Raw genomic sequence first — 14,227 nt, 5'->3', positions numbered from 1 at the left:
TTCAAGAATCAATAGTGTATTTAATTATTTATGCCTAAATATTTCAAATACGCATATAGTAATTATCAACTCACTCAATCCCAATTCCGAAATTGTTTATTTTTTGGTAGTTTATTTATATTGTATATATCAAAAATATATAATTTTTGGTCATTTTTATGTTAAATGTGTTAAAAAAGTTAAAAATTAATTTATTTCAATAATTTTTAAAATTAGATTATTTGCAAAATCAAAACTGAGACAAAAAACCAAAAGAGTATGTTTGGTAACTGTTTTTTCCCCTTATTTTTTGTTTCTAAAAACAATTTTCTATTTTTAAACTAAAAAACTTGTTTGGCAATCCAAAATGGACAGAAAACAAAAACTATTCTCAAAACTTGATTTGTGAAGGAAACTGAAAACATGCAAAAAATTGTTTTCAGTTTCTAATTTTCAAAAGTCAATGAAAACACACATTTAATTTAATAAATCTATCTCATTTAATGAGTTAGCATTAGAATTCAAATCATAATAGCAACATATTTTAGTATTTTCTATTTTTTTTTTTTAAATTATTTTTTTTAATTTCAACTGACCAAACATGTTTTTTATTTCAAAAATACAAAAAAAAAAATTCTTTATATTCCCAAAAACAAATTTTTGAAAATATAAAACCAAAAGTGTTACAAAACATAACCTAAATTCTTTTTCTTTCTCTTTTTTTTTTTTTTTTTTTTGTTAACGCTAAATTCTTTTTCAACATTTCCCAGACACGAATTTTCTATGATTAGTCCATTGGTGGAGAATGATGGGCCTTGTGTTTGTCTTTTAAAATTTACCATGTCGGGCCGTTTTCGGCCCACTTAAAACTAGAAAAAATAAATAAATTTAAAATTTGTGCCTAGGCTTTGTTTTTTAGTAGCAGGGGGCAGATGGATAGACTTTGGTTAAGATGGAAGGAGATAAATGAGGAAATAGAGAAGAAAAGAGAAATCCTTGGAACTGGAAAACTAAATTGAAAAGACGCTTTTTGGTTTGACTATTAAAACTACAAATTTCTTAGGGACAAGCTCTAAGCATGCATGACCTTAAGGAAGAGGAAGATTTTGACTTCGATAGAAATAAATGTCCTTTTATATTTGTAAGGGAAACAATAAATTTAGATGCAATCTAATACATCAGAATAACTAATAATTACTGAAGGTGAGCTTTTAAAAATTTATTAATTTACAAAAAACTTTCTGTGTTAACCCCAAAGCAAATTGAATATTAGGTCCAAACACCAACTGGGCAAAAGATAATTGTTTATCTAGTTGCACTAGGTTAGAGATCAATGCTTAACAACACACTATATTCAATAAGGTAAGTTTTGGAACCTTGTTTTTCATTTCTAGAAATGTTATCCCGAGCTTCTCAAACCTTAAAACTGAAATTAGAGTTTTGAGCTGGCTTTCAGAATCTGCCATGCAGTAACAATTTCTCCTACTCTGTTCTCCTTTTTCTCTTTTCCCGACAGACAATTTGCATTGCAAGTATGACCTATAATATGAAATCAGGACACAGATTATACTAGAGTAGATTGTTAGTCCATAAACAACAGTAATAGATACATTTCACATGAACTATTTGGAGAGAAACAGATAAGGCAAAAACAAAAGTACTTACAGCTGCACAATTGTATCAAGTAATAACCACCTCAATTGTGAACCAATAATGTACATTTTAATCAGCAACCTTAACCACATCACGTTACAACAACATCAAAATTTGCATAACTAAGATTGCCACCGTCATTCAAAGCAACTTGGCTAATTTAACGTCCACACAATAGCAATCATAAACACCGCCGCTGCTTCCATATAGTAAGGGGAAAACAAACATACAAAACAAAAAACTAGTACCATAACTCGAATTGAAGCAAAAACTTGCTTGATGTTTTGAAGATACAAGTATACAACATTTTTGTGTATAACAAGGGTGCATCACTCATGAAATGTGTACATGCTGGGTTAAAATTCTCAAACGCACAACCACAGAGTCGAATGCTCACTTCTTACCCTCAAAAGAAGTGACAGAAAATATTTAAGTACTTCCTTGGGTATCCCCCTCTTCATTGGTGTGAATGTGTGATGTCATTAACGTATGCCCAGGTCTCCAAAAACATGGTCACCTACTTAGCAGCAAACCAATACTACAAAACTTCAGCTCCCTCCAGGAAAGTTTGATAGTGTTCTAGTTTGCAAAAGCTGCTCCTACAAGGAATTGCTGTGCAAAAGCAGGCCATAGCTTTTTTGGTAAATGTTTTGCAGATGCAGCTATATATAGCTAAAATCCTTTACTGAGTTTTTGGTAAATGTTTTTTTAAAAGTACTGTGAATATTTGAAATAACCAATATAGATTTCATCAAATGATAGGAGAAATTTTAAGAAAATAATGTCCTGGAAGTTTTGAAAAAATCATAGGTAAAATTTTGATCATTAAAATAATTTATTAAACTAAGGGCCTGCTATCAACACAGCAGCTTTGTAAAGCAACCTCTAGCTGCTTCCCAACATCTGCTGTGAACCACAGATGCTTCCTGCACAGCAGCCTAGCTGAATTTTTGCTGTGCCTAGCTGAAGCTTTACCAAAACTTACCAAACTCATCCTCCATTACCTCAAAGGGCTAACAACCCAACCGGTAATCGGACTTTGCCTGCGAAATCTGACTTTCCTATGTGAACCACTTTGCAACCGTTCAAGTACTGTATATGTAATTGAATCTGGTGTTAACCCCTGCTGCTTAAGTTTTGCATATAGATCAACTGCTTCAGCAGTTCTCCCAGACCTCTCAAGACAGTCAAGTAAGATATTGTATGTTACAATGTTAGGATAGCATCCTTCAGCAAGCATCTCATCAAACAACCTGCAAGCCATCTCAACTTTATCTGTCTTTCCAAAGCACTCAATAAGCGTGCTGTATGTGACAACATCAGGAGTGAATCCTTTCTCTTGCATTTCCTTGAACCTCATGTGAGCTTCATCAAGATCACCATTCTTCCCAAGGCAATTGATCAATGAATTATACGAGACAATGTCAGCTTTACAATTGCTGTTCTCAAGTTCTTCAAAAATTTTAATAGCCTCATCAACTTTCCCAGCTCTACCAAAGCTAGAGATCAGAATATTATACGTAAATATGTCTGGTGAAGGACCATCTTGTTTCATCTTTTCAAAAAGATCATGAAGATGAGAAATTTGCTTCAACTTGCCAAGAGCTGAGAAAACGGTATTATACATGATTGTATCAGTAGTTATTCCTTTTTCATGAATCTTACCTAGCAGGTCCATAGCCTCTGTTGTCTTACCTGCATTACATAAACTCTCTAACATGGACCGGCAAGCATCTTTATCCCCCTTATCATGAAAGTTCCACATGTTGCAAAATAGCCTGTGAGCTTCACTTGCATGGCCCAATTTGCTCAGCGCCCTTACAAGATATGCATAGATCAACTTATTCATGTATTTCTTTGATATTTCCACAACCTCGTCTAGTCTACCAAGCTGCCCTTCTGCAGCCAGAACATTCAAAATGACACTATATGTAAACTCATTGGGCCGACATTCATTCTCTACCATTTTAGAAAAGAGAAATATGGCCTTGTCAACCATCCGACCCTTTGCAAGTGCCTGGATCATGGTATTATAAGCAATTAAATTTGGTGAGAAGCCCTTTGCTAGCATCTCCTGAAAGAGCGCCAGTGACTCATCAGCTTTACCAATCTTTCCATTCATTCTGATCATAATTGTGTAAGTGAACTCATCCGGTTCACAGTGCTTCCGTTTCATGTCTTCAAAAACCTTGTAAGCCTGTTCAACCTGTCACAATTCTGCAGATCAGATAATCAGGATCCATGAAACTAAAACATATTGCACAAAGTCAAAGAAGAGGTCACTTCAAATACAAACAGTAATCCTTGATTAATTCATATTTTGTTGAAATTTGCTTATAATCTTTTCATTTCATTTATTTAAAAATCTTGTATTCATATGATAGTTACTTCTACGGCTCATGCGAAGCGTTATACTAGCAGAACTACCTTTATAAGACTTTACAAGTGCCTTAGTACTGTTACTACTCCATAATCCTCAATCTAATAGAAATCCAAAATTCTGACCATCACTAGTACTTTGTCCATGCATTCTTCTCCATATACTTTCTTGTAGTGAGTTGAGTTCATCATCCAGTGCAAAATCTTATTAGTCATTTCCCAATTGCAACAAGATGTCAAACAAATTTGCATACAGCAAGTAGGTTGAACAAACAAACAAACATATTAATTGAAACATCTAATTGATTTGAGCTCTCCCTGCGAGAAAAATCAAACCAAGCAAGGATAATTCTTACATGACACAATGTCCACATATAACACTCACAAACTACATTTTCCTCAACATCACACTGGCATACCAAAAATCATTCCCAAACAACAACACTATGTTCTCATAAATTATGGCCAATACTATATTATATATTAAGCGTACTCTTGCAACACTTTAAGACTAATCAAATACTAAGAGTTGCATAAAACAATGAGATTATGAGAAATGTTACTTGTTATACCTTTTGGTCTTTGGCTAGAGCATCCAACAACATGTTGTAAGCGAAAATGTCCAACGTATGACCTCGCCGACGCATTTCGTTGTAAACACCAAAGGCCTTGTCGGAATCGTAGGACCTTAAATACGCCTGAAGCAAGCACTTGTAAGTGTAAGGGTTCATGGACAGCTTCCACTTACCGATTAAGGAGATGCAAAGGTCGAGGTCTTCGGAGTTTCCGAAGAACCCAATGAGGATGTTGACGGTGGAGATCGTGCCGCGAGTGTCGGAGCGGTCCATCTCGGAGAGGATCGAACGGACGAGGTGGGAGCGGTTGGGGACGGAGGGGGATTTGGAGAGTATGAGGAAGAGGCGCGTGTAGGTGAGGGAGTCGTGTTGGAAATTTGGGGAAATGGAGGGGCAGAATCGGAAGAAGGAGAGGGCGAGGGAAGGGTGGTTTAGGGACTTGAGGATTTCGGAGGCTTCGGTTGGGGTGAGAGGGAGAGAGAGGGAGTGGAGGTAGTCGGAGAGGTCGAGGAACGGTGATGCTGACGATGACGACGTGGAGGGATGTGATTGGTTGTGGTTGTTGTTGTTGAGGAGGATTTGTGTGGCTTTGCAGATGACGTGGCGGCGGGGGATTGGGTAGCCGCGGGTGTCTGTGGGGTATGGGGATGATGGGAGAGGGGTTACTTCGGCGGAGAGTGAGCGGCCCGTTGGGGATGTGGAGGTGACTTTGGCTGTGTATTTTGTGGCGTAGTGGCGGCGCGTGGAGGTCACTACGGTGGTCGGCAAGTGGTGGAGTTTCATGCTGGTGTGGGGTTTTTGTTGGGGGTTTTTGGCTCGGGAGTTTTTTTTTTGAAGTTGAGACTTAAAGTTGAAAACTTGAAGGGTCAGGTGTGATGAAACGACACCGTTTGTTTGATGGGCTCATTGGGTTCAATTTTTGACATTATGCTGCCTTGCCGATTTTGGGCTTGGTGCCTACCAGGTCCATAATTAGTAGGGTTTGGACAGATTTCGGTTAGAACAATAGTGGATAATGGGTATACAACTTTGTTTTTCTAGGGGACATGGGACTCGAAAAGGGTCAGACTTGAAGGTCAGGTGTGTACCGTGAAACGACACCGTTTCTTTGACGAATCTAAAAATTCAATTCAAAAGATGTGCCACTAGGCCTTGCCTACTTTGGGCCACTGTAAGATGGGCTCACAAACCTTGTATTCCTCGTGGCCATGTAACGAAATTGTAAAATCACTCACATCCTTTATAGTTTATAGGTCGTTGAAAAGAGAGAAGCTTACATGAACATACATGTGGTAGGATGTTCAAGTGTTGAATTTTTGTTTTTTTTTCTTTTTTGTAACGAATAGATAATATTTGTTGCCAATTACATTTATACAATAATTTATACTTAATTTCATAAAATTGGTAGTGGTTTTAGCATTTTCCTTTTGGTGAATAAAATTTGGACAATTTATGAAATAAAAGGCCATTATAAGAATGTTGGAAACTTAAAAATCTCCAAAATTACATAACCATTTTCCTGAAATTTCTCAAATTATTCACAGATCCCAGAATGTCACATACAAAATCATCCAAAAACCTGGACAAAGTTGCCTCTGAAGTATGGCTTTTCTGGCTTTTCTCTCTTGTTCGATTTGGCACAGATCTAGATTGAAAATATTTATTACATTACAAATAAAGTTGTTTGCATTTTAAACATGGACAACACAAATAAATGATGCCACATGTGAAGATAAAATTCAAACAATAATAACATAGCTTGTTGAAGCTTTGCATTTGCAGCTTTGACCAAAAAAAATTCCTTCAAATTTTTTATTTCAAAAATGCCTGAGTTGAAATGCAGAGGGACTCTCACTTAGATTGGAACTTGCGGCTAACGGATTCATAGCTGGGGACACTGAGAACTGCACAAAAGAAGGGAATTTAACTTACTAACCAGTTCTAGTAAAAAGTAAAACAAGATCATATAATTCTGTAAAGAATAAAAGATTACCATCCCCATATGATGCCATGGTTAGAGGTGAAGAAAGAATCTTCTGGGAAATGTTATAAATATCCTCCAAAGTGATTTCATCTACAGCCTTTAAGAAATGCTCCACAGGCAATCTGCAAAGGTCAAAATTAATATAAAAGACCAATTCTACATTCACTTCTATATATAGCAGAGTACTGCTGTATTTAACTCCCAGGGAAATGATTATCTCCAATGGAGATGGTAAATATTTAAATATTCTAATAGTCTAACTACAAAGGTGCTTGCTTCTGTTTCCTTCATTTGCATTTGCACTACACCACAACAATTATCATTCATTCCTCCAAAAAATTATATGATATAATGCTAGTGTGTCCAGTAGAATACACTGAGTAAGATGCAAAAGCAGATTATAGAAGGAAGAAATTCTGTGCTGAATAGGAGGAAGAGAAATATAATCCATCTACTCATGGCATACCTCTTTCCATATGTCAAAATCTGTCTCCCAATATCCTCTGATGCTATCGTCTGCAAGTACAACCATTATAAGCCCATAAAAGCAAGCACCAAATTACAAATTAACCAAAAGAAAAACTAGGAGGTGGGAACATACTCTAGATTCCAGATTCATCAGAACAGCAGATTTGGTGGACTGTTTGGCACGATCAAGCTGACCCTGACTAACTGCAAGACCAGCCATAAAAAAATAAATAAATAAAAACAAACAAACAAAAGAGAGGGCTTAGTATCAGGAATCTTGCTAAGAAAACACAGAATGAAAGGGATGCAAAACACACCTTGTCCACGTGTTGCAATTGAGATCAATTCTCCTGCTGCTAAATCAACAACTTTTGATGCAAATTCAGGGACCTAAGTACACAAATCGAACATACTCAAGCTTAGTAAAAAAGCTTAAATGGTGGCATAAAAATTTTACACACAATCAAAATAAATTAATAATGTCAGCAAGTCTAGCATATATTCAAATTGTTTTAGAAAAATGCAAATTCAGAATATTAAAGATCTAATACTCTATAAATATACACGAAATTACACTATCTAGCCAAAGAAAATAGAAAAGGGCCTTGCATTCTTTTTTTTCCTTTTTTTGAATATGTGTATAATTCCATTAAAATCAGAGGAAAAAAAAGTGTTACCCAAGTACTCTAGTTGTAAACGGCAGGGCAAACTATGACAAGGGGGAAAAAAGCATCTATGAAAAACTCGAGGCAAAATAATCTATGAAACCCTCAACTAAAAACAATGTAGGCGACAAAGTCCACTCATACAAGGACTTCAAGAATAGATATTTAACTTGACCCTCAAAGCACTGAGCATTACGTTCATGCCAAAGGCACCACATAAGACACACAGAACAACTCGCCATATTGATCAGCTAATTCATTTCTTTATCATTTGATTCATTTCTTTGTCAATATAATCCATATTTATGAATGGACTTGCAGAATTATAAACTAATGAAAAATTATAGGAATGGCTAAATTACAAACTACACCCTTAAAGTTTGGGGTTGTTTGGATTTTACACTCTGAAGTTTGAGAGTGTTTGGATTTTACCCCTAAAGTTTAGGGGTGTTTGGGTGTAAAATCCAAACACCCCCAAACTCTAGGGGTGTAAAATTGAAATCCTAAAACTTCAGAGTGTAAAATCTAAACACCCCCAAACTTAATGGGGTAAAATCCAAATTTTGAAATTTCAGGGTGTAAATCCAAACACTCCCAAACTCCCAAACTTTAGGGAGCCTATAAGTATTATAAATTTACACTGGACCAACTGATTTCCAAAGAATTTCCATACTATCAATACGTATCAACAGAAGCCATCCTCTAAGACAAAGCTACCATCTCCTTAAGTTATTAAGCTCATATGTGTCAGAGTTTTCTTGTCTAACCTTTCATATGAATCAAGATGAAATAATAAAATGCACAACCAGTAAATAAGCATAATGTCATCATCAAATAGAACGCCAACAACCCTAATGAAGGGCCTTAATTAAAGATAAACAATGAGATGGCCATCGAAGCCTACCTAATTAGAAAATATTAGTTCATCCTCCAGCAGTATCATTTTATTCTTGTAAATATTATGCCATTTATACAAAACCAGACTCACATGCACATGTCCCTACAGGAATGTGTATATCCACCAAAAGTGTTGATCAAAAGTCACAACAATGGGAAGTTATAGGATATTTGCTTACAGTGCTAGCATAAATTCCAAACAATCCAGTTTCATTGAAGATGCTGTTGAATGCAGAGAAGGATTGGACTTGTTGATATTCATTCAAGACTCGGAGATCTGTATCCAAACAGACATAACATAAATTTAGATCTCAGAAAGAATTGCTACCATATTCACAGAAAGAGCTGGTGAAATTCAACAAGAAATGAGAGTAAAACAGAAAGAAAAGTAGTTTCAAGGAAAGGGATGACAAAATAAATACAAGTGACCATAACCAAAATAAAACCAAGTTATATCTATGAGACTATTGCCACCATATTCACATAATGAGATGGTGAAATTCAACAAGAAATGAGAATTACACAGAAAGGGGACTAAGTTTCAGGGAAAGGGGACAAAATAAATACAACTGACCATAATCAAAATAAAACCAAGTAATGTAGCCAAACTATTCGAGAACACCTAGGTAAAACTTAAAACTTACATAGCCGCGAGTGCATCCCTTTTCCAGGGCCCCCAGCAGAGAATGAACCACCTCCTCCCATAAGCATCTGCAGGATTCACACTTGTTAATTCATAGCCATTTTACGACTTATTTTGGGGCGTGGGGGAAGGGGGGACTGTGTTGAAAGGAATGTAAGGAGAACACTGGTCCCAAATGCACAATATCTATTTTAAATGCAATACCTGAAGAACAGTCAAAAGGACAGCTTCTTTCTCTTTACGCCAGCCACCAGGAACTTCAAACGCAAGAGCAACATGTGTGCACTGTTCTTGCAAGGAGTTGATCAGATAAGTAACAGCACAAATTAAAAGTAATAATAATATTACTCTTAATTAGATGACCCAACAAAAAGTCAAATAGTATAGATACGTACCCCTATGTCAGCGTGACGACGGTAATCCCCTCCAACATATACAGATTTAGGCTCTTCAGCACGGTGCACGCTTGGTAAGTCGGAGAGAAGTGGTTCTGCAACTGATAGAAGCTCCTCATGTTCAACCCCAGAAGCTGCAAGAACCATCCGAGGAGCAGTATAATTCTCCTAAAAAACAGAAATCAACCACCATTTAGAAAGCCCATGCACACGAAGAAGAAAGATATAAAAAAAACAATCAAATTATGGAAGTCAACCAAGAATTGTCAAATACAGACATCAAACACCATTATGAAAGTAATAGTGCACATGCTCTATTTAAAATGGTTCGTGGTCTTACAGTAATAAATTCCTTCAAAATGGTGCCATCCAATCTGTTTAGTCCAGCTTCGTGAGCCAAAAGAGGAATTGCCAATGCACCAGAATAACCAGCAGAGTGAATTGCCTCCAATAGTAAGGCATGAGGATTCTTGGAAAGTTCATCAATTTCTGCTTTCACCTTTTGCAGCTGAAAAAAAATAGGGTGTACTAAGATCAGAACGTTTGATGCAACCAACTACTACAAACAAAAATAAACAGGAAGATTTAAAACTATGTATGGTGTCACACATGAAAGCCTCCTAGAACTGTCTGATCTCACATGTGAATGTCAAAATAACATGGAAACCAAAAGAAATTGGGAAAAATAAATAGCTTCATACTGAATTCCTGAGGGAAAAAGAGTACAATTCGGTAGTTATACCCCACCTCATCCTTTAATTAACAGAATCAAACTCCTTAATTGTCCAAACTGATGCTCATGCAATGGCAAAGGAAGCTATTTAGCAACAGGGGTTCAATATGCCACTTGCTTAAATAAGAAAACTGTCCAGCATATATCATAGAAAAGAAGGGGAAATTGTAGTTTGCTACTCTTTCAAGTTTATTAAAAAAAGCTAATGATTAAGCCCATGGCCACTCAAGATACAAAGATCAGGAATAGCCAGGCAACTATACAAAATAAAAATGGAAAAGGAAATCCATGGAGACTCTTTTATTTTATCTTATTTATGGTCACTAGAGATATTATGCTACAAATAGGCTTATCCCTCTCTAAGAGCATTCACATTGGTTTATGCAAAATATCTACTCCATTATAGTACAAGTACCAACTTTTTCTAGTTTAGCTAACCACTTTACCCACATCCGATTCTCTGTTCTAAACTCTATTTCATTTAAATATTCTTTCTTTCATATTTCACTATTTCCTCCCATTTCTTCTCTCTTCCTTAACCCAAAAAACCCATACTTCACTGTGTTATCTATTTTTAGAGAGCACTGTAGTAAAATTTTATTTTGGCTAATGTGTTGGTTATCCAATGTGGGTATTTGTTTGGGCTTATTATAGGCATTTTGGGGGGCTTATACTATTTTAGAGAAGCCAATGTAGCTCCAACACTCCAAATCCCTCCCCTCCCACAGGTTTAAGGAGATATATCACTATGTCACAAAGGTTAGTACAAACTAGGGCTTCTTTCCACTAAGAATTCTATAATTATGTCTATTCAATATTACAAGAAGAACGTAAATAAAAAATATTACCTCTTCATTGACTTCCCAATCCAAGAAGGCAGGGTTCCTCACAGCGTCAACTAGCAATTCTACCATTTGAGGAACATATGTCTTAAGAGCATCAAAAGTGTACCCCATTTGCTCCCTAGAGGCTGAGGCTCCAATGTTACCACCAATTGCTTCCACTTCCCTCACAATGCGCAAGTGGCTTCGATTTGTTGTGCTCTTGAAGGCCATTCGTTCTAACAAGTGTGAAGCCCCAAATGTCTCTGGTGTTTCATAAATGGAACCACAATTGAGATACAACCCTATTGATGCCGCAGGATTCTGATCAAAACCAACCAGCAAAACCTTAATCAGGATTAAAAACAACGAAAACAATGGTGCAGAAATTTAACAAGAATAGTTAAACAAATCAAAGTATACAAAAGGTTTGCCCATACAGGTGATGTCTCGGAAGCTATTGTGACACCATTCGGGAGAGTTGTGATTTTAGTTTTGCTCGGTTCAACATAATCGGGTAGTGGAGGGGGGAAAGTAATGCCCGCAAGTGGGATTTCGAGAGAAGGTAGAGTAGCTGACTTTTCCCCTGTCAACCAGCTGAAGAAACCCCCAGAGGATGTCTTTGCAGCAACTGCACTCGAAGCCGCAAACCTGGTCGCCCCCAGATTGCCCACACGACCCTACTCAAGCAGTTTTGTTACAAAGGATGATACATTACCAATTAGTAAGGCATCAATGTAGAATCATCATCAATGAAATTTTACCAGTAACTTTCCTACTTTAATACATGATAAAACAAAATGCAAATGAAGGGTCACTACAAAACAAGCTACCATCAGAGAATCCAATAAAATTTGTTATCTTTTGTCCAGAAACATATAAAAACATAAAGAACCCTATCTGTTTCCCCCCACCAGAAAATAAAACAGACTATTTACACATTCAATACTAGTTGCAAGTAAAAAGTTCATCCCAAAAACGCATTGAAACAAATTAGAAGACTTCAGATATATGTGATGTACAAAACGAAAACTACCCATGTGTTGCTAAAATAATATAATAAGTTAAGCAAAGCAAGACCCAGCAAAAACCAATGTCTGAGCATAACCAGAGACAAACATGAAGAAAAAAAAATCTTTGATGAATCTAAAGCTGATTTTGGTATTGCTAAGGAAAATTCCTGAAAACGAAAAGTCAGCAGGTAACATTAGACCCATAGTTTACACTAAAACTAACACATTTCTCTTCCTAACCCTTAAGATAATCCAATCCTATAGATATATAGCTTAAACAAAACAAACCCAAATCACTGATTAAGCTCTCCACCCAACACAAAATCATAAAAAAAATCAAACACCAATATCCAATCATCAAAACCCAACATACCAACATCAGATCTAACATACAAAAAATCAAAATTTTTAAGAAACAAAAAATAAATTCTCAATCTTTACACTTTCATGATGTTTAAGTCTAGGCTAAGATGTCTTAACTTCATAAACCCTTTTTTTTTTTGTGTCACCTACCATTTTCTAGGGAAGCAAACAGAAAGTTAGGATTAGTTAGAGTGGGGAACAGAGAACTGACCTTGAGAGACCTGAGACGTGAAGCTGCGGTTCGGTACATGGTGGTCGGTTAAGGTTGGCTGCAGTCAAGCCCTAGAATAGATTAGAAGAAGAGTTGAAAACCTCGTAGTCTCGCACTGTCTCTGTGTTTTTTTGGGTTTAGATTTTTTGAGGTTTCTGAAGAGAAACTATTGAGGTGGCGACACAACACAGAAACAAGTATTGGGCCGGTCGGGACTTGGGTATTTACCAGATCAGCCCAACTTTCGCGAGCTAAAAAAACAAAACAAATAAATTTGCCAATATCAAAGCAAGCCCAACATAAACTTCATAGAGATTAAATTAAAAAAGGGAATAGTGATCAATACCTTTCCACCAATCACAACTCGTCACATGAATGGGAAAATCACAGAAGTGACCGTTGGAGACAATGCCAATGATGCTCTTATAGTCTGAAATTGCCTTGATTCAACCACATCGGCCAAGGGCCAGGTCCGTTTGATGTTGTAATCACAAAGACCAGGTGGTTGTGCTGATGATGTTGCAATCACAAAGACCATTCAACCACATTGGGCAAGGACCAGATGGTTGTGCCGATGATGTTGGCCATTTTTTAAATCTCAGTGACTTGGAGTTCTAGACCAAGTTTCTCTTAGAAAAGTAGCAATAACTCAGAAAAATATCATGCTGAGATTTTTTTTATTAAATTTGCTTTTTGAGAGGGAGTGGTAGTGTGTTTTTCATAACAAATTAACTTTCTGAGTTTTGTTTTTTTTGTTTTTTTTTTGTTACAGTCTAGTCACTAGTGTAAAGAGGTATATAGTGGTTTTATACTTTTATACAATATATTAGAGCACCCCTACCTACTAGAGAAAGGGCCCAAAATTGGGACAAATTTTGATATATTTTTTTATAACAAAAAAATTTTGAGATATAGGACAAAAAATTAGTTTTACATTTTTTTCTACATTTAAGAAGTCTTAAAGAATTAAGTAATGTTAGAGATAATACAACTTTAAATACATGGGTCTTACAAATATATGTATCACTAATCATAAGAAATAATTCAGATAGGAAAATGCTATAAATACTATAAATTTAAATACATAGGTCTTTTAAATTGATGTGACAATTAATATGATTTGTGGACATCAACAACTTATTAAATACATTTTTTTAATTAATTTTTTGTGATTGATGATACATCTTTATAAGACTCATGCTGTAAAATTTATAATATCCCTAACATCATCTATTCAAATACTTGTTTATTATCTTCTTGAAGTGTCACTAATCATATTCATTGTTATATCATTTGCAAGTTTTTTTGTAGTAAAATTTGTTATATCTTTAGCATTTTTCCAACAAAAAAAAAAAAGTATTACAAAATAAAAAGAATAGATTTTTGTTATATAAAAATTATGATACTAAACATCAATTAAATATTATTTAAGTGGGTTCCTCAAAAAA

General features: G+C 35.8%; 2 protein-coding genes across 2 annotated transcripts; both read right to left on the bottom strand.

Annotated features, from left to right (window-relative positions):
• Nucleotides 1–1,620: 1,620 nt before the first annotated feature.
• LOC126725335 (pentatricopeptide repeat-containing protein At1g51965, mitochondrial) lies at nucleotides 1,621–5,440 on the bottom strand. The gene is made up of 2 exons (XM_050429998.1): nucleotides 4,584–5,440; nucleotides 1,621–3,838 (listed from the first exon to the last, which is right to left on the bottom strand). Exons 1-2 carry the CDS (start codon nucleotides 5,367–5,369, stop codon nucleotides 2,633–2,635), a joined length of 1,992 nt encoding a protein of 663 aa, XP_050285955.1. The 5' UTR covers nucleotides 5,370–5,440; the 3' UTR covers nucleotides 1,621–2,632.
• A 649-nt stretch (nucleotides 5,441–6,089) lies between these two features.
• On the bottom strand, nucleotides 6,090–12,948 carry LOC126725334 (mitochondrial-processing peptidase subunit alpha-like). Its single transcript, XM_050429996.1, has 13 exons — nucleotides 12,780–12,948; nucleotides 11,633–11,872; nucleotides 11,220–11,516; nucleotides 9,979–10,146; nucleotides 9,639–9,806; nucleotides 9,448–9,528; nucleotides 9,245–9,311; nucleotides 8,780–8,877; nucleotides 7,356–7,428; nucleotides 7,172–7,242; nucleotides 7,037–7,086; nucleotides 6,580–6,692; nucleotides 6,090–6,490 (listed from the first exon to the last, which is right to left on the bottom strand). Exons 1-13 carry the CDS (start codon nucleotides 12,816–12,818, stop codon nucleotides 6,438–6,440), a joined length of 1,518 nt encoding a protein of 505 aa, XP_050285953.1. The 5' UTR covers nucleotides 12,819–12,948; the 3' UTR covers nucleotides 6,090–6,437.
• Nucleotides 12,949–14,227: the final 1,279 nt, after the last annotated feature.

Source organism: Quercus robur, chromosome 5, assembly GCF_932294415.1.
Source record: "Quercus robur chromosome 5, dhQueRobu3.1, whole genome shotgun sequence".
Taxonomy (NCBI): domain Eukaryota; kingdom Viridiplantae; phylum Streptophyta; class Magnoliopsida; order Fagales; family Fagaceae; genus Quercus; species Quercus robur.
This window is presented reverse-complemented; position numbering and strand designations above follow the sequence as displayed.